At 45.9% G+C, this 25,103-nt stretch overlaps 1 protein-coding gene across 1 annotated transcript; it reads right to left on the bottom strand.

Annotated features, from left to right (window-relative positions):
• Window positions 1-154: 154 nt before the first annotated feature.
• On the bottom strand, window positions 155-24,517 carry VPS33A (VPS33A core subunit of CORVET and HOPS complexes). Its single transcript, XM_030336180.1, is given in 14 exon segments — window positions 155-2,533; window positions 2,904-3,072; window positions 5,139-5,276; window positions 7,716-7,853; window positions 8,438-8,505; window positions 9,621-9,747; window positions 11,361-11,554; window positions 12,328-12,422; window positions 12,424-12,500; window positions 13,339-13,455; window positions 20,913-21,099; window positions 21,976-22,103; window positions 22,552-22,617; window positions 24,393-24,517. Coding segments are annotated over 14 exon segments (1,791 nt in total). The 5' UTR covers window positions 24,498-24,517; the 3' UTR covers window positions 155-2,351.
• Window positions 24,518-25,103: the final 586 nt, after the last annotated feature.

Here is a 25,103-nt window from a genome sequence, read left to right on the forward strand (position 1 = left end):
CGCAAACTTTTCCACCATTATTATTTGTTATGGTGATCTGTGGTCATAACCCACTGAAAGCACAGATGATGGCTAGCATTTTTAGTAATATTTTTAAATTGAGAATTATGTATCTTTTTAGACACAACGCTACGGCGCACTGGAGAGACTACAGTACAGTGTAAACATAACTTTTATATGCACCAAGAAACCAAAAGATCCGTCCCCAGTCTCTCTCAGCATGCCTGGATTCTCCTGCTCTACAGTTCAACTACAAATGCTTCCCTGTTGGCTAAAATTCAAAAGTGTACAGTAAGACACAGAACAGTGCTTATGTATACTTATCTATGCAGACTTCTTTTTTATGGAGTTGCTGGTGTAGCAGAACTGTCTGCCTAACTAGACAAAAGTCCAGACATGATGTAAACAATCCGCCCTCTCCAGGAATAAATGTACCATTCACCTACCCTTTCTCAGTAAGGGCATACTCCTTGGAGACAAAGGCTGCTTCAAGTATTAAGTGAACTTACACAAAGGCGGATAATATACAATTATCCCCCACTTTCTATTTGCATACAAATGAAGCAATTGATGTTTTTAAGTCTTCTGCTAGATGCATTTTGGGAGCTGACCTAACTATGCTCTGAGCAAGCCAAGTACAGAGTCACGAGTGAATGCAGACACAGGAGACACAGCTGAGTATCTGTTCATAGGACAAAAACCCCAGCCAAGGAGACCTGACCAGACTTGAATTGAATCCCATGAGCCAAAAACATTGAGAGGCAAGGTGGATTTCATTCTCTAAGGCAGCTGAAGCTGACAACAGCTGGGGCTGGAAGGTATAAAGTAGTCTCCCTGGGATAACAAGTATTTGAAAAAGGACCTTCTAAACCAGGGATAGTTTTTTTTTAAGACCATTTTCCAAACACTGAAGGTCAAGGCCAAGTTGAATGCGTGAGAAGGAAATCTCTTAAATATGACCTCTTCTACACCTCACTCTGAAAGAGATTTATTATAGAATTTCTCTTTCACTCATAACATGCAACGTGCTGACAGAATTTCATTAATGAAACAAAGTGAGGAAAAAAATGTATGGTTACTAACGAACAACAGAAACCACACCCTGCCTCAGAAGGGATGCTGACCGTGGTCCCCCGGCAGAGGGAGACTTGTGCAAGGGCCACGAAGCCATCCATTTGGTCCCCTTCTTGGATTTAACTCTTCCAGGCATTGGGACGGAGCAGGAGGGAGGCAGGGGACGCACGCCGATTTCCAGCCTCTCCACCAACACCCCACTCCTCCGCCCCACGGCTAACTAACCGCCCCCTGCAGGAGCAGCTGGTCTCCAAGACCATCGACGAGCTGCACCAGAAGAGGCTGAGGTACCGGACCAGGGACTGAAGCGGAGCCGTGTTTTGCCACAGGCCGAGTGTGGAGCGGCCGCACAGAAGTACGCGGGGGCAGTTACCGTGGAGATGGCGTCGGCAAATGCTGATGTCACGACTGCTCCGGGTGGGACCAGCTGGAGGCTGGGGCCCGTGATGGCCGGGGAAGAAAACTGAAGCCCCGGGTGGAGGCATCTGCCACGGAAACGTCTTGGAGTTTATAAGACGTGTGCTAAGCAAGTGTCTTGGAAAAGTGTCTAAGAAAATTCCCAGGAAGCTGCTCCCCAATCCTCATGCCCCTCAACGTAACAAGCCCTTGAGAAGTACGGGAGCCACAGGAGTTTAGCTGGTCAGACAGATGACACGTAAGCTTTGATCTGGAGAAAGAAGTCCCTCCAGGCCTCTGGCTTTATCGAAGCGGAGGAAGTGAAAGCAGAAAGCACAAGGAATCAACACTTGCCTTCACGATCAGATATGACGGAGGGGGTGACACCAAATACAACGTGCCAGGCTCTGCAGGAGAAAGAAATCTCAACTCTGAGACGAGACGAGCTCTTGCCTCCACACTCAGCCACTGCCCTGGGCATGACGGGAAAGACGGTACTATTCAGTCAGGGTGAGCCTTTCTAGTTCTCGTTTTTACTTCCTCAGTCCCTGCCTTCTTATTTGAAGCACTGGCCCCCCGTGTGCAGCTGCAGAAGACGATCCATCCCCACTGTCCTTCGCACGCTTCCAGAAGTCTCTAAGGAGGATCCTGAGCTTAGGACGTTAACAACTGGTGTTTCTTTTACCCAGGTTGATTCTCTTCTGGTCTTCTTTCTTCCGGAAATTAGAAACACAAAAGAGAAGCAGAGAGGAGGAAACTGTGTAATTTAAGAAGCTGACCCCGAAGTAAATTCTGTGTTCTTCCGTTTTTCTCCAGTGAGGTCTCCCTTCCTTGTGGCGGCCAAACGAGCTTCCTCTGCAGTTCACTCGACTCTGGGCACCCTAGAAAGGTTTTTCCATTAGGGACTCGATCCAGCTGGCCCCATTCATTAGTTTGGTGGTGGCGATGACATATTCTGTGCCTCCATCTTCCAACTGGGAGAGAAATCGCAGGGCAGCAATTTCAGCAAAGGTTACGCCCCCGAGGAAGAATATCAGAGTCACTCGGTTTTCTCCCGGTTGACCTAAAATGGAAACATTTCAAAATGAAGAATTATTTATTATGGGTGTTTCTCATCCCGCCTCTTGAAAAAAACGGCATCGTGTGTAAGGAGCAAAAAAATGGTAACTGTAACTGGGTCTTGGTGCAGACAATTCCTCGGACACTCAGGAACTCGATCTGGATCTCACCGTTTTCTCTAACTACGGAGATCCTCAACTCAGAGGTTAAGAGCTGTCACTCCTGCGGGGAGGGCGGGTTCCGGTGCCCACACCCTCCACCAGCAACCGAGAGGTGCGCCGGACTCTGACTCCCGGGTACTTTACGGGGCAACCGCATAATCCACGAAAACCACACCGGCGGTGCGCGGTCGCAGATGCTGGCCACCGACTTACGTTTCTTTTGCAGTCCCGTGGGCAACGGCTGCCGCTCTTCGAAGTGGGGCCCTGGGAGTATGCGCAGAACTTCCTCGATACTTCGCCAGCCCGGCCGGGACAGCAGCTGGGCCAGCCGCACGCTGAGAGGGGCATAGCCGCTGTACACGTAGGATATGTCCGTGGGATTCTGTTAAATAATTAAAGGAAAAAAGCCTATAGACATAGAGACACAGAGTCACTGAACAGTGGCTTTACGGGGAACCCCAAAATACGCGATTTGCCTGTGAGGGCAGAAACACAAATCAAGGCCGGCCACGCCCTGCTCCAGTCCACCCCGGCTGGGCCTGATTCTTAGCTGCCAGAGGTTCGCTTCCCACTCAAATCTTGAAAACGCCACTCAAAGCATCTCTAGGTACTGGCCACGAAACGAGGTTACCTGGTCTGGCAAGAAACTTCTTGGAGGGTAAGCCGGCGCTCTCTAGCTGAGTAACAACGAGCCCACCCCTTGAACTCGGCTGTCCCACTTTTAGGTATTTACCCTACAGAGGGGGCTTGTACCAGCACAGACCAAAGCGCAAACCGGTAAACTAACACCGTGGGTGCTAGCAACAGACTGGAAACACCCTGAATTTCTAGCAGGAGAAATCTGGCAAGTCGTAAATTAAGGTTTATCTGCAAGACCGCTCTGCAACCATTAAAAAAAAAAAACTTACAAAAAAGAATGAAGTAGATCACAAGATCTTCAAGACACAGTGGTAAGTGGTGGTTGGGGTGGGGAGGGGCAGATCAGAACAGTGAGGGAGGGGCGCCGGGTAGCTCAGTCGGTTGAGCAATCGACCTCAGCTCAGGTCGTGATCTTACAGTTCGTGACTTCGAGTCCCGCGGAGCCTGCTTCAGATCCTCTGTCTCCCTGTCTCTCTGCTCCTCCCTCACTCATGTGCGCTCTCTCTCTCTCTCTCTCTCTCTCTCTCTCTCTCAAAAACAAACATAAAAAAAAAAAAAAAAAAAGAACAGTGAGAGAGTGGAACTAGCATAGTGTTTACGCTGTACAATGTAGAAATCAAGAGTATCTATACTCCCGCTGGGGAAAGATAATCCAATTTTGCCACTGGAAGAGGAGGCTTTTTAATTATTAGCTTTTGTTGCAGGAGGCAGCCTGATAAAGTGCCTATGAAAGTCCAAAAACAGAAAATAAGAAAAAGAAATTTAGAAAGACTGGCATCAATAGTAAATGTAAAGCAAAGTGCACTCTGCTTTGAGAGTCAGTGGTAGAAAATACGATCTTATCTCATCTTATCTTATCTTTGAGACAGAGAACAAGCAGGGAAGGGCAGAGAGAAAGACACAGAATCTGAAGCGGGCTCCAGGCTCTAAGCTGCCAGCACAGAGCCCAATGCGGGGCTTGAACTCACAAACTGCGAGATCATGACGTGAGCCGAGTCGGACGCTTAACCGACGGAGTCACCCAGGCGCCCTGAAAATACTCATCATTTATGTTAAAATGTCAGTAGATACAGAAGACTCTTCCTGGAAGGATGGATTAAAAAAAACGGTTACAGTGGTTCCTTCTGAGGGAAAACCTGGGTTAGGTGTGGAGGGAACCTGGCTCCTCACTGTTCGTCTTACTTTTGTATTGGCCAACATTTTACCACACGTGCTGAATATTTTCGATCCCTCCGCCCTCCTCGGTGCTCTGTGTCCAGGAGGCGAACCCGCAGGCTCTATACCAACGTGCTCCCGTGCCCGATTCGGGTTCGGCCAATGGGAGGCACCGGATGGAAACCTGGGGAGTGGGCAGCAGCATGGCGTCAGGGTTATTGCCCTGGCTTCCTCTGGCGACACTGCTGGAGGCTGGCTGTGTCCCTCGACCACAGGCCTCTCTCATCCCTCATCTTGTCAGGCGGCCTCTCCACACAGCTCTTTTCTCCAGGTTGTGGAACGGGTTTCTGCGACAGCTCCTTCTCCTTGCCCTCGGGCCCAGGCTGGCAAGGAATCGCCACCGACTCCTTTCACCGGTTCCCACCCTGCCCACATCTCCCGAAACTCTCCTCAAACCACCCAGTGTGAGAGCACCCTCTCCGCTCCCCGCTGGGATTCTGGGAGATGGAACACGCGAATGCATTACTTTCTCAAACACACTAGAAAACCGTTTCTAGAAAATGCATGGTGGATGTGTAAATCAAGTACCACATGTGGTCACAATAAACTGTTAACAATAGGTAAACTGAGTTGAAGTGGAGGGGTGTGTCTTACCTGTTCGTTTACATCATCCATCCAGAGGCGTAACGTTTTCCGGATCGTTGGGTAATTGTTTCTGCCCCCCGTCTGTGGTTTCAGCAGGCCAGCCTTCTCTAGGTTGTATAAGGTCAGTATGTGCTCATAGCCGTACGTCTGCAAGAGAAGTCGTTTGGCATTGATGTCAGATCAGGAAGAGGGTTTCTGCCACTTTCTAAAAGAGCACTTCCCACAAATCAATTCGGTTTGTACTCGAGGTCACGTTACCAAAGTCCGCAGGGGATGAGACCTGCCTACCCATTAAAATGAACCCAGCTCACTGTTTCGAAGAGGAATTTAAAGTTTTTCCTTTATTTTTATTTTTTTTCAATGTTTATTTTGGGGGGGGGAGAAAGCACGAGCGGGAGAGGAGTGGGACAGAGAGAGGGAGACACAGAATCCGAAGCAGGCTCCAGGTTCTGAGCTGTCAGCACAGAGCCCAACGCAGGGCTTGAACCCACAAACTGTGAGATCATGACCTGAGCTGAAGTCAGACGCTTAAGTGACTGAGCCACCGGGAGCCCTTAAAGATTTTACTTTAAAGTCAGAATTTATAGACACAACTTAAGTGAGCATCAAATAAATAAATAAATAAAAAATAAATAAATGTGTTATGTACTTTGCAATACACATCTTCCAATTTACAAATAAATTATGTATTTATATGAGATATAATTAGATATTAAAAAACAAGAACGAGGGACATCTACACATCCCGACAAGAAAGATCTGGTATATTAAGGACAAAAACTATCACAATAGAACACTATGTACCGTAGGATCTTACTTCTGTTTTAAAAAAGATATAGGAGGTAATAGTAACAATGGTCAGTACTTACATACTTCCTGTGAGCAGGGGCGGCAGTAATCTGTTCTAAGAGCTTTCCATACATTAACTCAGTCATCTTTCTAATAAGCCAGTGAGGTAGGTGGTAGTATCGTCTCCATTTGATGGAGGAGTTTAAAGAACCGGCCCAAGGTTACACAGCTAATGAGCAGCAGAGCTGAGACACGGATCCAGCCAGTCTCACCCCCAAGTCTGTGTACGTAAATATTCTTTGTACAAAAGTGCAAAGAAGAGTCTGGAAGCACGCAAACAAACTGTTGGTCCTATCTGGGGAGGCAGGTGGTGTGAGCGAGGGGCAAAAGGATCCCATTTGGCTCCAGGTACACCTTACCAGACTCTTATGTGATAAGAACGTGTGTATTATCTGTGTAATTTTTTAAAAACAAAACAAGAGGGGCGCCTGGGTGGCTCCACTGGTTAGGCGTCCGACTTCGGCTCAGGTCATGATCTCACGGTCCGTGAGTTCGAGCCCCGCGTCGGGCTCTGCGCTGACCGCTCAGAGCCTGGAGCCTGTTTCGGATTCCGTGTCTCCTCTCTCTGCCCCTCCCCTGCTCACGCTCTGTCTCCCTTTGTCTCAAAAATAAATATATAAAAAATAAAAATGAACAATAAAAGACAAAACGAGAGATAACAAAAAAAACTGAATGAGCGTTTAGTTTTAACAACATGTATTTAAAGTTTTAACAACAATGTATTTAACCGTGGATGGTAATAGCAAATAAACATTCTCTGAGACGTTTTCAAACAGAGGGCAGAATTTTTTAAAATAAAGGTGGCTTCTTCCTAATTATGAAGTAAAACAGGCTTACTCTAAATAAGTCTGCGAAGGAATTATTATCAGAATACTTACAAAAAGGTCCCTTCCTGAATCAAATGCAATCTAGTTAAGAGCATGGGCACCTGACCCCAGTTCCCTGGGTTTTGGCACTGGCTCTGCCACTTACTGACTGGGTGACATTGGGCAAGCTATGTAACTACTCTGTGCCTGAGTGTTTTCATCCATAAAAGGGGGATGATAACAGCATCTAACACACAGGGCTGCAGTGAAGGTCAAACGAATGAATACAATAAAGCTCTTTGTTTTTTTCATTTAAAAAATTTTTAATGTTTATTTATTTTTGAGACAGAGAGAGACAGAGTACAAGCAGGGGAGGGGCAGAGAGAGAGAGAGAGAGACACAGAATCTGAAGGAGGCTCCACCTTCCGAGCTGTCAGCGCAGAGCCTGACTCGGGGCTCAAACCCACGAACTGCGAGATCATGACCTGAGCCGAAATCGGACGCTTAACCAGCTCGACTGAGCCACCCAGGAGCCCCAGTAAAGCTCTTTCAGTAGAGCCTGGCACACAGTAAATGCTCGATAAACATCAGGTCATTATGCGAACACAGTAAACAGTGATCAATACCAAGGACAACCCCTCTACTTGTTAGAAAATATAAAGGCTGTGGAAACAATGTATCAAATAGGAGCTTTAATTAAAAAGGCTTTTGTTTTTGTTTTAGTGGGCCTCACACCCAGCACAGAGCCCCACACAGGGCCCAAACTCACCACCCTGAGGATCAAGACCCGAACTGAGATCGAGAGTTGGGACGCTTAACCGACTGAGCCACCCAGGCGCTCGGAAGTATTTTTGGTATTCAAAATACCAAGAAGTATTTTTTAAAAAGATGTTTCCTCCCTTGGTAAATGAGTAACTTAAAGCATACTGACCTGGAGAATTTCTCTTTTGTAATAATCCAAAACTTTTTGTTTGAGTCCACTGTTGCACACAGACTGGAGGCAAACCAGTCTTAACACCTTGATCAGTGGGTGCTTTTGGGCAATACAATCTTCGATGTAACTGTTGACCTGGAAACAAATATATACACATATGCATACCACCGTCCGCTTTGGGGACCTAAAGAACTTAATATTTACTATTATTTTTCAAAGTGGAGGATGCACTTAGCGATGCAAACGCCCGTCCACACACTGCAGACCACTTCCTGAGAGGCTGCGGGGAGGCTGGGGCATGTGTGACTGCATCTATTTCAATTATAACGGCGATTTATGGACCATATGGTCTGGAACTTTTCTAGAGAAAAGAGGAATTTCTATGAATGAAATAATTTTAAATACATGAACAGAAGTGGATATTTAAAGGAATTAAATGACCCAATTCCCTCAGAAAGCAAATCTCTTAATTTATCTACTACAGGCCTTAAAGACTGCTGATTTCAGGGGCTGGGTCTCCATCACTCCATGCACTGCAGAAAACACCTTGCACAGAGCAAAGTTAAGGAACTGCTACTTGGTGAAGCCCAGATTTTCACATTCTGCACTCGCTCTCAAAAATACCTAGGCTAGGCATGGGAATCAAAGCAGCTGCTCTTCTAGCTATAATCTTACGTCCGACAAATCATCAATTATTTGCTAGTTGACTGTTCACATACCTTATCAGTGTCTATTCCAGACATAAACTCCTGCTCCACTGTTAGTTTATCAAAGAAGTCTTCGGAGGCTAAAATGTAATTAGCAAATTTGCAACTTAGATATTAAGTAAATGTTAATTTACTGGAACACTGTGTTTTTCTACACAGAAGATGATGAAGAAACGAGACGTGCAAAAAAAGCAAGCAAGCAAAAGGTTCAAATTGTCATCGGAGGGGCGCCTGAGGGGCACAACTGCTTAAGCGTCCGACTTCAGCTCAGGTCATGATCTCATGGCTCGGGAGTTCGAGCCCCGTGGCGGGCTCTGTGCTGACAGCTTGGAGCCTGGAGCCTGCTTGGGATTCTGTGTCTCCCTCTCTCTCTGCCCCTTTGTGTCTCTCTCTCTCTCTCAAAAATGAATAAACATCAAAAAAAAATTTTTTTTAATCGAATAAATTGTCATCTGTAAACAATCTTCTAAAAACATGGAAAATCCTACACCACTATCCTCCTAAATTCCATCAAGACGTAGTTGACCGCTGTACCCCTTGGCGATCCTCAGGACTCAACACAGATCTCAAGAACTGTGCCCTAACAGGGAAAGCTAATCTCCCCAGCATTTCACTACCATCAGCAAATTCCACCAGTTTTAACTGATTTCAACGGACATGAAAACAAAAGACTGATTTTCTAATACCATGTTCTACTTCAGGTTCAAAGCACAGTTCATAATACGGGGCACCCATGTTTTAGGAATAAACTCGTCTTTGGTTTAATATATCTCTTCTGAGTTCTTTCAAAATACTCAGCGTGTGAGCTCTCTACCCATTCTGCAGGAGGTTTTCAAGGGAAAAACAAAAACAAATGTGGAAACGTCATATTGCTCTGATTAAATAACCCTCAGCAAGAGGGAAAACACTAGACTGAAAAAACAGAGCCTCATTATGGCGGCAAACTTGCAGTAGAGTTTTTTTCTCTTATCACTCTTCCAAGTATTTTGCTTTAGGATTACAGTTTTAGTAACAGGAAAAAATGGGTTAACTACAAACGGAACACTTTTAACTATGAACGTGCACACACTTAATTAACGCTGCAAGTAACATGTTAAAACGGAGCTGCCTTTCCCAAGGAGGCGTCACAGTGCCAATGACCCTGGTGTGCGCAGGTCGGCCCCAGATGAAAACCTTCCCTCCACGGGATACTCACTGGTAACGTCTTTGATTAACTCTGCGATCGACGTGTGGTTTGCGAGCGAGCCTCTTGCTGCCTGCATGTGGGGCAGCTGGGACACGAACTGCTTGATCTCCCCGACCGTCTTGGCGTTGTGCCTTTCCTGAAATGGATGGAACAGCAGACCCATCGGGCAGGGAAGGTATTTTTTTTTTTATTATTATTTTTTTTTAACGTTTATTTATTTTTGAGACAGAGAGAGACAGAGCATGAACGGGGGAGGGGCAGAGAGAGAGGGAGGCACAGAATCGGAAGCAGGCTCCAGGCTCCGGGCCATCAGCCCAGAGCCCGACGCGGGGCTCGAACTCCCGGACCGCGAGATCGTGACCTGGCTGAAGTCGGACGCTTAACCGACTGCGCCACCCAGGCGCCCCATGGGGAAGGTATTTTTAAAGCGCTCCGTTCTGTGCGTTGCTCAGAGGATGTTTCATTTATCGATGTGAAAGAAAGAACGGGATACAAATAAAGCAGGCCACACCCAGCTCCCACGTTAGGAATGAAACAAAAAAGAGGAGTTCGTGGTGCCTGATGACCGTGTCGGTAGTTCAGAGAGCAAACATGTGAGGGTTTCTCCTCCTCTGCCCAGGCTCAGATTGTGAGTGGTATCTGCAGACATTGGAGTAACACTGGAGTATTCGTGGGGGACGCTATTAGGTTACCCACAAGCGCTTTGAGTAAAACACAGAAATGCTGTCAAGAGGGGAACGTAAGCAGCAAGAAGTGTCCTCTATGATAATAATAAAAAAACTCATTCTTACTGCTGGATCTCAACCTTGAATATCGTCCATGGAAAAGTCAATCTCGTTTAGTGATTTTTTTTTTTTTTTCAAAATGTAATCATTTAAACCAAAAAGAACTTCAGAAATATGAATATCAGGGGCGCTTGGGTGGCTGAGGTCATGATCTCGCGGTTTGTGAGTTCGAGCTCTGTGCTGGCAGCTCAGCCTCCTTCAGATTCTGTCTCCCTCTCTTCCTGCCCCTCCCCTGCTCGCACTCTCCCTCTCAAAATTAAAACATAAAAATATATATATATATGACAATCAATTAATAAATATAATCCCTAAGAAAGATGAAATCTGATATATACCCGGTGGGAAATTCGTTTTCAAAAATTCTCCCAGTTTATGTTTCCAAAGTCTAAATATTCAGGGTTTAACATCTTCCTGAATTTCCATGTTTCCAAAACGAGCTCCCCCAAGAATAACTCAGTGGCCGGGCAAGAGGAGGCAGGAAGGTGATAATGAAACTGCCTCTCTCATTATCACCTCCCACATCTGCGGGGCTCCCCCGTCACCTACCCGCTGGCTTAAACTTCGAGCTTCCACCCAAGCTGCAAGTTCTATTATAGGGGATCTTTTATTTATGGCCCAGCTGGCTCCATCTTGTGTGAGGTAGGAATCACGAAAAAGAAGAGGGTAAAGCAAATATTTACGACACAAGTCTGTGAACTGCACACCCAGCTCCTGCCACCCTGCAAAAAAGGAGCGGGCTCAAAACCTTCTGTTGTGGGTCTGGGAACGAGTTCTAAAAGAAGGCCTGTGGGGCCCCCAGGACCAAACGCACAGCTCCTTAGGAGAGAAATGTGCAATGACGCTGTCGCCCTGCTTCACGGCGGGGGCGGGGAGGGGGGTGTCTCTCTGGGGCTCTGCCCCTCTTCCTGGGAGAGGCAGTCTAGCCCATGACCTTGGGCGCAGCAAGACAGCCAGACCGCCTCACCTCAAACGCTGCGGAGATCACCTTTGCTTTCTTGCTAAGTACTGAGCCCACCGCGTTGAAGTTTTTGTCTCGGATCTCAGCGTATAGCTCCTCTGCAGAATTCAGCTGAAGCTTCTTGGCTTCCGTGGGAAGGTCCTTCCCGCCATCGCCCTGTTTCTTAGGTACAAATTTCTCCGGAGGTAACTTCACATAACCTGAGCCACAATGGAAGGAGACAAGCGCCTGGGTGAATTTACCGGCAGAACCGATCAAGTGCCCAGGCTCAAAACAGAAGTCTCCAGCTCAGGAGAGAAGGAAGCCCTTGGCTTTAGGGAAAATGGCGTATGGCACAGAGGTTTCAGTTTTTCCCATATCAAGGTACACTTTGGTCACAAATAAATCAATCAGGATTATTACTAAACGTTTCTAAAATTTTAAATGCTGACAGAAACAAGCATCATGTGGGCCAAAGTGACCTCTGACCTAATAATCTGTCGCACCCAACTGCTAGCTGGCCTCCCCAGTCTTCCATCTGGTGTCCCCAACCTCGACTACCTACCTGCCCTTCCCTGGATATACCCCACAGCAATCTCCCCTGTAGCGTCCCTGCATTTATGACATGGTGTGCCCCACGCTGTGCCCTCTCCGCAAACCCAGGGCAAATGCCGCCTCTCCGACAAGCTTTCCTGAACAACTGCCAGCCGGGAGGGTCTACAATCTCCGAACTGCAACGCCACCTGAATCTAACCCATGGCCACAGCTCACGGGGATAAGCACAGTCCTGCACACAAAGCACCTGGCCAGCCCTTGTGGCACCGACGACAGCAGTTTTTGCTTGGACTTTGTCTGAAAGCCGAAAGTCAGTATTTTTATTTTCTCAAATGTCCTCTGATTTACATGCAAAGACAGCATCTCAAAAAAAAGGAGAAACCTTCTGGATGTCTGTATCCAGTGACCTGTTAGTAAACACAGATGTCGCTTTACTTACTGTTCTGAATGCCATAAATTTCATCAATGAGTCCCTCATACGTAAGCTGCGTGGCAAGAGGCGTTAATAAATCCACGTTTCGATCAAGCAGCAAGATTATCAAAAACAGGGAATATTGAATTTTGGCTTCCTGTAAACTCTCTCTTCATCCTGATCATCATATTGGCCACTTGCTGGAAATCAAACATTGGATCAGATGGGACTTTCCTGGGAATCAGCTGATTTTCAAATTTAGCTCAAGACAGAGAAGAGCGTCTGCTGTTGGCCACCCACTCGAACACGTACATGCACCCCAACACCGGCCACTACTCAACGAGGCATGAGCTCAGACACAGTCTGTTCTCGTTATTCATGGTACTTTTGGAGAGTCACCATGACCACTGACTTAGCGAATACGGAGCCACTGCTCTGAGGGGAAATACGGGGTTAAGTTCCCGTGAGCCTCTGGTGACAACATTTTTATCAACTAATCAATGTGCGTTTCTATTTAAAGACACCTTATTTAATATAACTGTTGATTCACCAACAATGAACTCATAGCCAACAGCACTGTAACTCATGCCCGAAGGAAGCTTAGCCAACATAGGTATTTTCTACGTACGGCACACCAGAACTTTTCTGAGCTTGGGAACACCGGACAGTGCTTTAGGACTACCTGTGGGGCCATGTGAAACAGTGAGATCACCGATAAAAAGCACAAAAGTGCAAGAAATATGGCGTTAAGTAGCACACGGCACTATATAGTGCCCGTTTATAGTCCAAGAGATGAAACAAGAAGGCAGAGATGTCAGCTGGGAACAGGCACATTGGACAACTCAAATTTTTTGCTGCCCTGGACCTGTCCACAAAACACCGTGACTATCGGTCTGGGGGGTTACGAGTACAGTTCAGCAACTAGGTGAATTCACAAACAGGACTGGCTGTACTTATTTGGAAACAGCTTGCTATCACTCCCCTTTTGGGTAGCAGGGCACCCCTTCCTTCACCCCAGAAACACATGTCGCTTCTTACCCTGGCACACTCTCCTTTCCCAAAGATCTGGGGGATTGTCCCGTACAGAGCCTGCAGGGTCATCAGCCCCTTGGCTGCATGGTAGAGGCTGGTCTGGTCACTCTCCAGGTAGCATTCCTGTGGGGGGGGAGAAGGGTGGTTACTGCCAGGCCACAGTCATAGGGTGCTTGCCGGCTGGCACCCGCCTCTGTCTGGTACTGGGGTTTTCCACTCATTTCCCGCTTTGCCTGGAAAGCGGGGGATGCAAGACCGTTTTGTCAAGCTGCTCTTTGGGAGTCTAGAGCACAAGGCCAACAGCGGTGCTATGGAGACGCAGCTGTGGAAGCAACTGGCAGAGCCTTCTGGAAGAAAAGTGTTCGTCGAGCACACCAGGTGTACTTTACGAGCTTGTCACTAAACTGATTAACAAAGACTTACAAGGGGAATGGGTTCTCCCACTCACCATGGGGAGTGTAGACCCTGGCAGGACATTCTGGGAAGGCCCTATGCTAATACCCATAAAGGCACACACTCTTTGACCCCTGGAGCCCCAGAGGACCACACGACAGGGTACTTAGCCATTTTGACAAACACGAGGTTTTCACATATGCTGCCAACAAACAAAGGTCCTAACGTCTTGAGAAGTGAAAAGGAGTGGCTGAAGAATCTTTAGATTATGATCTCATTTTAGAAAATATATTTTGACATAAAATATACAAGGTCTATTTTGTAAAGGCCAATAAAATGCACACAAGACCAGCTGGGAAGTAAGAGGGGAAACACTCAGATCTGATCCTCGTCGGGGGGGTGGGGCACGGTTCTAGACTCAGGCAGCCTTGATCTGGGCCCCAGCCGGGCCACTTCCCAGCTGCTCCCTGGGCCGGTGAGAAAACCTCTGCGTGCCTCAGCTTACCTATCAGTAGAAGGGAATATCGTCCACAAAGCATAAGGAGTGAGAAGAAAATGCATGTAAACCATTTAACCCCAGCACTTAAAGTATACAGTAAGTGCTTAATAAATGTTAGTTTTTATCATTTGGAATTGTTTGGACTTCCCCCCCACAAATATCACCCATTCATAAGTCAAAATGGTACACAGCACCAGACACCTGCCCTCCACCCACCCACCCAACGTGTCTCTAGCCTCCAAAGCCAGGAGGGAAAGGACACCAGAGGAATCAGGGAAGACAGAGTAGAGCACTAGTGCACTCCCCCCCGGGGAGGGAGGAGGGCTGTCCCCCAAAGACACTGATGAGTGTGTGGTCACTACTGGAAGCAGTGAAGGATGATGGCTCTTCCAGGTCTGGGGTATTTTAACACTGCAGTGAACGGGCCAGGCCAAGATCAAGAAGGTCTGGAGACACTTTCTGGCAAAATTGCTTAGAACTCCTGATTGGAGCGGAAGTGAGATCAAAATTCAAGGAAGAAAAAATTAGGGAACACCTCCCAAATAGCATTCGTATTTTTAATTTAAAAAGTTTTACCACTACAGGTATTTCTTTTATGAGTCTCTTTTCTTTTTAATATTCATTTATTTTGAGAGAGAGAGAGAGAGAGCGCGCGCATGCGTGCACGTGCACACGAGTGCATCAGCAGAGGGAGGCGAAGAGGGAGGGAGAAGAATCCTAAATAGGCTCCACACTGCTAGCATGGAGACTGATGCAGGGCTCAAACCCACAAACCACAAGATCAAGACCTGAGCTGAAATCAAGAGTTGGATGCTTAACCGGCTGAGTCGCCCAGGTGCCCCCACAAGTGTATCTTTAAAAAAAGATTTAAACGTTAACAACGGGGTGCCTGAGTGGCTCAGCCGGTTAAGCGTCTGACTCTTGATTTCAGGTCACGTCACGATCTCAGGGTCGTGAGACCAAGCTCCACATCGGGCTCTGAGCTGGGCACAGAGCCTGCTTAAGATTCTCTCTCTCCACCTCTCTCTGTCTCCTGGGGCGTGCATGCGCACACTCGCTCTCTCTCAAAAATAAGTAAATAAAGGGGCGCCTGGGTGGCGCAGTCGGTTAAGCGTCCGACTTCAGCCAGGTCACGATCTCGCGGTCCGTGAGTTCGAGCCCCGCGTCAGGCTCTGGGCTGATGGCTCAGAGCCTGGAGCCTGTTTCCGATTCTGTGTCTCCCTCTCTCTCTGCCCCCCCCCCATTCACGCTCTGCCTCTCTCTGTCCCAAAAATAAATAAACATTGAAAAAAAAATTAAAAAAAATAAGTAAATAAATAAATGAAAAGTTAACAGATATTAATCTTGAATTTTTTGCTCTAAAATCATTGGTGATGGGGTGATTATGTGTGTTAAATGTCCTAACTCTACTGTGAGTTTGTGGAATTTCAAGCCAGGAGGACATCTGGAGAGGGACAAATGTTAGTATCATTAACATTTCAATACACATATTCTTTGACCTCCAAATCCCACATACCTACAGTGTTTACAAAGGAGACAGATTTATAGACACTGATTTGTATGTGTATATACAAAGGCCACAATACGTTAAGCACTGTTCTTGAGTGCTGTGAACGGGCCAGGCCCAGTCAACGGGCTGACCTCTGATTCCCACATTTCACACAGTACAATGATGGAGAAGGTTACAATCACATCCCCAAAGCACAGAAAGATCTCCATGTGCCTTTTGATGCCAAAAACCACTAAATTATGCTCACTACTTAAAATCACATAAATACGTAAAAATTACATCAACTCCATCCGAAATCAGGGTTGAGGGGCACCTGAGTGGCTCAGTTAAGTATCAGACTTCAGCTCAGGTCATGATCTCACAGTTTGTGAGTTCGAGCCCTGCATCAGTCTCTGTACTGACGGTTCAGAGCCTGGAGCCTGCTTCAGATTCTGTGTCTCCCTCTCTCTCTGATCCTCCCCCGCTCATGCTCTGTCTCTCTTTCTCTCAAAAATAAATAAACATTAAAAAAAAAAAAAAAAAAAGAAATCGGGGTTGCATTTAGCATCAGGTGGAACTTGGGGCTTTACCATCCAGGCAAAATCGTTGATTTCTAAACAGAATCTGAGGTGAACGTACAAAACCAAGAGCTTGAAATTTGCAGCAGAAAATAATTGTCCTTTTTTTTGCAAATCACGAAACACAAAGAGGAAATCTCTCCTCTGGGCAAGTTTCCTCATGCCAGGACGAGTCTTCCTCAGCTGCTACCAACTCCCATTAATTACACGGATGTGAATTAATTACATGTGGACACAGCATTACAGATACATGAGGGTGCAGATACAGCAAAATGGCAGTGCTGGAATCCAAGTGATGGGTATGTGGGTGTTTCCTGTAGAACGCTTTCAACTTTTCTGTATGTCTGAGGTTCTTCACACAAAATGTTGGGGGGAGGGGGAATCTGTACGGTCCTTGGATGAGATTCAGTATATAAGCAAAACATCAGGGAATGTGGCAAAAAAGGAGCCAAGAAGGTCTCTTCGTTATTCAAATTAATCAGTGCGGCCAAATGAAATCTACTGCCCCAAGTAAACTCTTTTTAGGCGATGATCACTGTAACAACGCACTGGGGGAGAAAAAGTTCCAAATAATTTTTTGTACAACATCAGAGGTTCTAAAAAGTTCTAGTGTCCAGACCAGCAGCATCACAAGCCCATGAATCTAGGAAGGAAATATGGGCAAATGTGACTCTGCTGAAAAACACACATGGCAAAAACTACCACAAGCAAAATTAAAAGACAAATGTCAAAGGAGAGTAAAGCACAGTTAAAGCCTACAGCTTCGGGGCAGACGTGTACAGGACTATTCACTATAGCACCACCTCCAACAGCACAAGGTCAGAAACACCGAAATGTCCTTCAGAAGGAGACTGGTTTGATAAATCATGATACCTCCAAACAATGGAACACTATGCAACTTCAAATAAAAATACAGAAGCAAACGGGGCGTCTGGGTGGCTCAGTCAGTTAAGTGGCCGACTTTGGCTCAGGTCATGATCTCGCGGTTTGAGTTCGAGCCCTGCATCAGGCTCTGTGCTGACAGCTCAGAACCTGGATCCTGCTTTGGATTTTGTGTCTCCCTTTCTCTCTGCCCCTCCCCTGCTCACACTTTGTCTCTCTCTCTCAAAAAAATAAATAAACATTAAAAAAAAATTAAAAATACAGAAGCATTTTCATGTATGGTATAAATTAACCTTGAGATATATTACTAAGAGAATAAAGCAAGATACCAAACTTACATAGCATATGACACCATTTGTATAAAAGTGAGGAGGGTATTTTACATATACTATAAGCTGCAGTTATGTAAAACATCTCTGAAAAAAGAAAAGAATTAGTAATAGTGATTGCTTCTGGGAGGGATTTGGCAGCTTGAGAACAGGGAGGCTTATTTTTCACTCTGTACTGTTTCTTACTCAAAGAAATGTATCACTGTGCAAGGATAATGTTTTCAAACACTTTCAAATCATTTTATTAAATGTAAAGTAATACTCCTTTTTTTAAAGTTTATTTGTTTTGAGAGAGAGAGAGAAAGAGAGACAGAACGCACACGGGAGGAGAAGAGAGAGAATCCCAAGCAGCGCCCACACCATCAGCATGGAGCTCGATGCAGGGTTTGAACCCACAAACTGTGAGATCATGACCTGAGGCGAAACCAAGAGTCGGGCCTTACCCACTGAGCCACCCAGGCGCCCCAGATAAGGTAACATTCTTATGAGAGAAAATGTTCTTTGAAATAAAGATGGTAAATAAAACAAATACATAAAATTACATTTGCAAGAAAACTCTCAGAACTGGAAAAGGCGTGCACATTCACTCTAAACACATGCTGAAAATACTCCGTGGAGAAAACCATTGCTGGAACAACGGGCTGCCCACTCGGAAAAAGTTAAACAAGCCCCTACCTCACACCACACACTCCATAAAACACACAATTCAAACTAGCTTAAAAACCTGAATATAAAAAGCAAAACTTCAAGACTTTCCAAGGAAAATATACGATTTTCTATATCTTCAGGGTGGAAAAGGATTTATTAACACTCAAGAGCAAGCTAATGGGGCGCCTGGGTGGCTCAGTCAGTTGAACGTCCGATTTCAGCTCAGGTCACGATCTCACCACTCTGTGAGTTGGAGCCCCGTGTCGGGCTCTGTGCTGACAGCTCAGAGCCTGGAGCCAGCTTTGGATTCTGTGTCTCCCTCTCTTTCGACCCCTCCCCCACTCACATTCTATCTCTCCTTCTCTCTCAAAAATAATAAACAAACATTAAAAAAAAAAAGCACAAGCTAAAAGAATAAAAGTGATATATTTAACTACTTTAACTTGGAAGACTCACATCTCTCACTTTCAAAGCTTACAACAAAGCCACAATAATCAAGACAGTATGGTACTGACATAAGGACAGACATATTGATTAAGGCAAAGAACTGAGACACCAGAAATAAACACTTACACTTACGGACAACCGATTTTCAACAAGGGTACCAAGACAATTCAATGAGGAAAATACCATCACCTTCCAGCAAACGGTGCGGGAACACATGCACAGCCACACGCAAATGAATGACGTTGGATCCCTACTTCACATCAGAAAAAAAATGAAAATGAACTCAAAATAGGTCAAAGCCCTAAATGTAAGACTAAAACCATAAAATTCTTTGAAGAAAACCCGTTACCCTGGGTTAGGCAATGACTTCTTAGATGGGACATCAAAGGCATAAGTGACAAGAAGGAAAAAAACAGATAAACTGAACTTCAAAATTAAAAATTGTCAGGAAGGGCGCCTGGGTGGCTCACTCGACTCTTGATCGCGGCTCAGGTCTTGATCTCAGGGTTGTGAGTTCAAGCCCCATAATGGGCTCCATGCTGGGCGTGAAGCTTACTTAGAAACATTTTTTGTGGTGGGAAAAAAAAATTGTGTGTGTGTTTTGAAGGACCCCACTTTTACCAAGTGAAAAAAAACCCCACAGAATGGGAGACAATGTTTGCAAATCTGGTATCTGATAAAAAAGGACTTGCATCCAGAACATACTAAGAATTCTTACAACTCTTCTCATGAAAAGATACAATATCCCAATTTTTAAAATGTGTCAGGGAGCGAATAGACATTTCTTTAAAGGAAGACATACCGATGGCCAATCAGCACGTGAAAAGGTGATCAGCATCACTGGTTGCTATGGAAATGTACATCAAAACCACAATGAGATAATGTTTCACACTCACCAGGATGGCAAGCCAAAAAGACAGACGATGGTAGGTTGGTGAGGATATAAAACTGGAACCCTCATCTACCTCTGGCTGGAGCAGAAAATGGTGCAGTCACTGTGGATCCCCCAAACGTTAAACACAGAGTTTTATCATATGGCCCGGCAATTCTACTTCTAGGTATGTCTAACAGAAATGAAAACACATGCACATACAAAACCTTGTATTAACGTTTGCAGCATCGTGATGGCCGACAAGTGAAAAATCATGATCCGTCCACTCTAGATGAATGGTAAACACAGTGTGGGAGATCATTACAAAGGAACACTATTTGGCAATCAAAAGGAAGGGAGCTGACACCTGTTACAACGTGGATGAGCCTGGAGAACATGAGGCTAAGAAAGAGGCCAGACACAAAGGACCACATGTATATGACTTCATTAATAAGAAATCTCCAGGGGTGCCTGGGTGGCGCAGTCGGTTGAGCGTCCGACTTCAGCCAGGTCACGATCTCGCGGTCCGTGAGTTCGAGCCCCGCGTCGGGCTCTGGGCTGATGGCTCGGAGCCTGGAGCCTGTTTCCGATTCTGTGTCTCCCTCTCTCTCTGCCCCTCCCCCGTTCATGCTCTGTCTCTCTCTGTCCCAAAAATAATAAAAAACGTTGAAAAAAAAAAAAATAAGAAATCTCCAGAACAGGCAAATCCATACAAACGGCACAAGACTAGGGACTGCCAGTAGCTTGGGGGAGAGAGAGTGACTGCTAATGGGCAGAGGGTTTCTTTACGGGATGATAAAAATGTTCCAAAATTAGACAGTGGTGATGGTTGCACAACTCTGTGAATATACCGAAAACTGATGAACTGCACACTTTATTTTTGAGAGAGAGAGAAAGAGAGTGCATGAGCAGGAAAGAGGGGTCGAGAGAGAGAGAGTGAGAGAGAGAGAGAGAGAGAGAGAGAGAGAGAGAGAATCCCAAGCAGGCTCCTCACTGTCAGCACAGAGCCCGACTTGTGGCTCAGTCTCACCAACCATGAGATCATGACCTGAGCTGAAACCAAGAGTCGGACACTCAACCGACTGAGCCACCCCGACGCCCCTGAACTGCACCTTTAAAAGGGTAAATTTTATGGTACGTGAATTTTGTCTCAATAAAGCTGTTATAAAAAAATTAAGCACAGGGGCACCTGAGTGTCTCAACTGGTTAAGCGTCTGACTCTTGACATCGGCTCAGGTCACGATCTCACGGTTCATGGGATCGAGCCCCACATCGGGCTCTGCACTGACAGCTCAGAGTCTGCTTGGGATTCTCCCTCTCCCTCTCTCTCTGCCGCCCCTCCCCTGTACATGCAGGCATGTGCGTGTCTCTCTTTCAAAGTAAACTTAAAATAAATAAATAAATAAATAAAATAATAAAGTCTGAAATTAAATGTCAAACTTACTTTGAATGCACCCTCTGATTCCATGGATAAGAGATCCCCATCAAATGGAATGAGGTCTAGGCTGTACTCCTCCCTATGAATAAAGGATCCCAAAACACCCAGGTCTTTCAACCTCTGTTCACACAGTAAACTTCGTCGTGGAACAAACAAGATGTGGAAATCCCTTGCTGGGCCACGTTTGTCTTCACTGCAAGAGAAGTAACACTTGTTAGCTTGCATGTGCCTTCGAGTCGTAGGCTATTTCATCTATTTTATTCCTGGAGCCTGGCCTGTTGCTTGGCACACAGCAGGCGCTAAATAAATGGGCATCGGATAAACGCACTCAAACTGCTGCATAGTTGGCTCTCTCTCCCTCTCTCTTTTTTTTCCCTGAGAGGAAAGAGGCGTTGATTCACAGCCAGTGTTTTGTGAAGCATTTTCTAGCTTTCTCTTAAACCATTTATGGGGCATTAAGCTCTCAGGTTAATTGAAACAGGATGTCCGTGCCTTACTGAAAACAGATGGTTCTTTAACCAAACCAATGCAGTGACACAGTCTTACGGAAAAAGAAAGATCACTCTTGACTTCCACCTCTAGTCTCCTTGACAGTGGGCCTCCCAAAATAGCCCATATGCTTTTAAGATTTTAAGGGCCTTTTCAATCAACTGTACCACAGAGTGCACACTGGGCTAAGAACTTCCTCTATAGATTGGATGCTACGTTGAATTTTAATCGGCTCATACTTATTTTGCTTATGAAATTCGAGCACACTATATACAGTGTATTGAAAGATGACCATTAGAGATTTTGTAGTTTTAATCAGGGTCCTTCCCACCGATAATAGGTCCAAATTTTTAGTTGTCCTGAAAACGGGGTTATATGATGACCCCCTTCTCCAACTGTCTGAACAAGTTCATGGGAGCTTCCCATTCCCCTCTTACGTTCTTTCACGCCTGCCCAGTTTTCTAAAAGACCACCTTCCGATTCACTGCCAAGACAAGGAGGTTGCAAGGAAGAATTCGGTATGTTAAAACCCTGAGAAGGATCAACCTCTTTTGGTCCAAACAGAAGCTCTGGGAGATACCTGAGCACATTTTCAGCAATTATATCCATCAACTCTAGCCTGGGTCTGACAAAAAAAATAATATTCTTGACATCAGCTGCTGGCAAACGACTTCCTTTAAGTGTGAACATTTTCTCCACTTCATGTTCCTAAGAAAACACATACACAAAAGGTTAACAAAAACCCTGTACTTAACCTATCATATCCAGATTCAGTCATCATAAACACTCCCAGCCAAAAGTGCATAATGCTTCATCAGCAAAATTTAGATTCCCCAAAGCCAGATGTATAAAGGACAAAGTTTCAGGATTAAGTCACTGCTATTGCATCTGAATTCAAATGACTCACATGATGACCTGTCAATGACACCAGGTGATGGTCACATAGCACAATGCTAGTAATTTCTCTAGAATTAGGATCAGTATAAAATCACTGGCCAATGGCCACTGTATAAAAAATGTTAGACATGCATCAGCATCAGTGTCTATAAAGACCAAAGAACTCTGCAAGTCAATTACTCAGGAAAAATGTAAAATCCTATTACTACTAAAGTACAGAATTATTAATCCCCAAACAAAACCCAAATAGCTCATTTACCTTCAGTAGTGAATACTGTGCAATCAGGCCAAATGGTCCTGTGAGGTACTCATCCCAAACTATTGCCTGTAGGAGGGGAGAAACTTTCTCTTGTTAGGGTTAATATCAGGAATTTCAACAATATCAACAGAAGACAGCAGTCAGAAGACGTAGTAGGAATATTTGCTTCCAACTGAATTAGCAAAAATTTTAACTGGCTCTAATCATATTCGTATCTTACAGATCTAAAGAAAAACAGGATCTGGACAAGGATGTTACTGTTGTCACGGGAAAGTTAAGACATAACCACCATCCTCAAACAGGAAGAAGGAACTGTAGTGTGTTGTGTATTTGTGTCATGGTATTAACGAGTAGATTGAACCAAATGGAAACTGCCAATGGCAATAGTTCAGTCTAGCATTTTACATGGAAATGTCACATAATCCAATTATATAAAATTAAAACCTTGGATGTAGGTATGACGAATCTTATTTTGACAGAAGAGGAAAGTTTTAAAGGGTTTGGGAAGTTTAAGTAACATGTCCAGGGCCACATAGGGACTTTGGACCTTACATATAGTATAAGGGGACTAGAACCCCAGTCTAGAACTCAGCTGACAACTCACGGGTCATTGTTCTGGGCTCCCATGAACATTATTACTGCTAATCTCCAGTGTCATTTCTTCTTCTTCCCTTATTTATTTATTTTGAGGGACAGAGACAGAGCATAAGTGGGGGAGGGGCAGACAGAGAGGGAGACACAGAATCCAAAGCAGGCTCCAAGCTGTCAGCACAGACCCCTGTTAGCAGGGCTCGAACCCACAAACCGTGAGATCATGACCTGAGCTGAAGTGGGAGGCTTAACCGACTGAGCCACCCAGGCACACCCTCTTCTTCACCTTTTTAACTGAAATTTTTAACTGAGATAGTGTAGATTAACTTTTATTTGTAAGAAATATTACAGAGAGAGCCCTTGCATGCTCTGCCCCGTGTCCCCCATGGGTAACAGTTTTGCAAAACCACAGCACAATATTACACAAAACACACAATATTGCCATTGATCCAATCCGTGATGTTATTCAGATTTCAGTATCATTTCTTGAGCCTGAACTGGCACCTAGGGCTTAGCCTGCCTTTTTCTCTCAATGGCTGCTAGCACCCACTCCATCTCTTGAAGTTGTTCTTCCTAAAACCGATTCCTGAGATTCCCAGTTTTCCTTTCCTTCCGGAGTTGTACTGCCATTACTTAGGGGGACAAATAAACCCTAAGGAGAGAGGAGAAAGATGACAACAACTTAGACGAAATCCTATTAAGTCCTTGATCTACAATTTCCCAGTCGTGAGCTGGGTGTAGTAAACGTCTAACAGGAGAAACAACCCTAGAAAAGTCACGTTAAAACCGCCAATAACTACAACCTCTTTCATAATACTGTGAGCAGCAGGTTCTAAGATGCTAGTGCTACACAGGCTTTAAAGGTATGACATCATGATCGCTGTAAGGCATTTCACTGGCCCACGACATCCTTGGGCCGGGCCCGCCCCATTCGTCCTGTTCCCAGGGTGCACCAGAACTGCCCCTCTGGATCTGAGGGCCACCTGACATAAATAGGTTCACGATGGCCTGGGATACCACAGTGGCTTACTCTGCTGCAACAAAGCAATCGCGATGCCACGCCCGACTTCCTGCCGTGTGCCCCCAGCCCCACCGGCAGACGCCCTCTCCCCCGCGCATTGGTCCCTGCCCGCTCCCCTCTCGGAAGCCCCAGGGACCTCGTGCACCAGGAGCTCAGGTCTTCGGGCACCGGATTGGGCCAGGAGGGACGGGGGGCTTGGAAAGCAGTGTCGCCGCCTCCCATCGCTCACCTTGCTTCTCCCGCGCACTTGTCCAGGAACTCTCGCAGCTCGCGACGCACCGCCTCGCGCAGCACGTTCAGGTTCACCTCGTCCGTAGGACAGGTGCGCCGCCATCTTGCTTCCCCCTAGGCGTAGCCCACGAACGCCAGTCACGTGACGGCGCGTTCACGTGACCAGGACGGCTGACCGCCCCCTCCCCCCACCTCCCCAGCCAACCCGGAAGCTGAGGTGGGCCTGCGCCTACAGTCTTTGCTGAATCAGGCGCCCGCTGCTTTCCCTCTGCTGCATCGGTTCCGAAGCTCCCCAAGACCCCCGGCCCCATCGAGACCCTGCCTCAGTCCAGGAGTCGTTGGTCGCTGAGAATTGAGTTGAGAGACGGGGACTGGGTCCTACTTCTTCCGCTTAAAAATCGCGACTTGCTTCGTAGCAGCAAGCGTACCCGCTATCATGGAAATCTTTTAAATTATAGCAGTCAGAAAGCCCTCCGCTTTGCTCTTTTAGTTTGTAGGCTAAATTTTACCCAAGAAAAGACAACGGCTGCGACAAACTTGTCTGTTTAGCTCTTGCCAGTAGATTCACTGCATTGTATTTCACACAGATAATATCCCATGTGGAATCCAGTTCCCACTCCATTAATAAAATTCGTATGTTACCTTTTGAGTTGTGAGAATCAAGAGGGTGGAATTTACGTCGTGTTTCATTTTAAAAACTTAGCAGGGT

This window comes from Lynx canadensis, chromosome D3 (genome assembly GCF_007474595.2).
Source record: "Lynx canadensis isolate LIC74 chromosome D3, mLynCan4.pri.v2, whole genome shotgun sequence".
Taxonomy (NCBI): Eukaryota; Metazoa; Chordata; class Mammalia; order Carnivora; family Felidae; genus Lynx; species Lynx canadensis.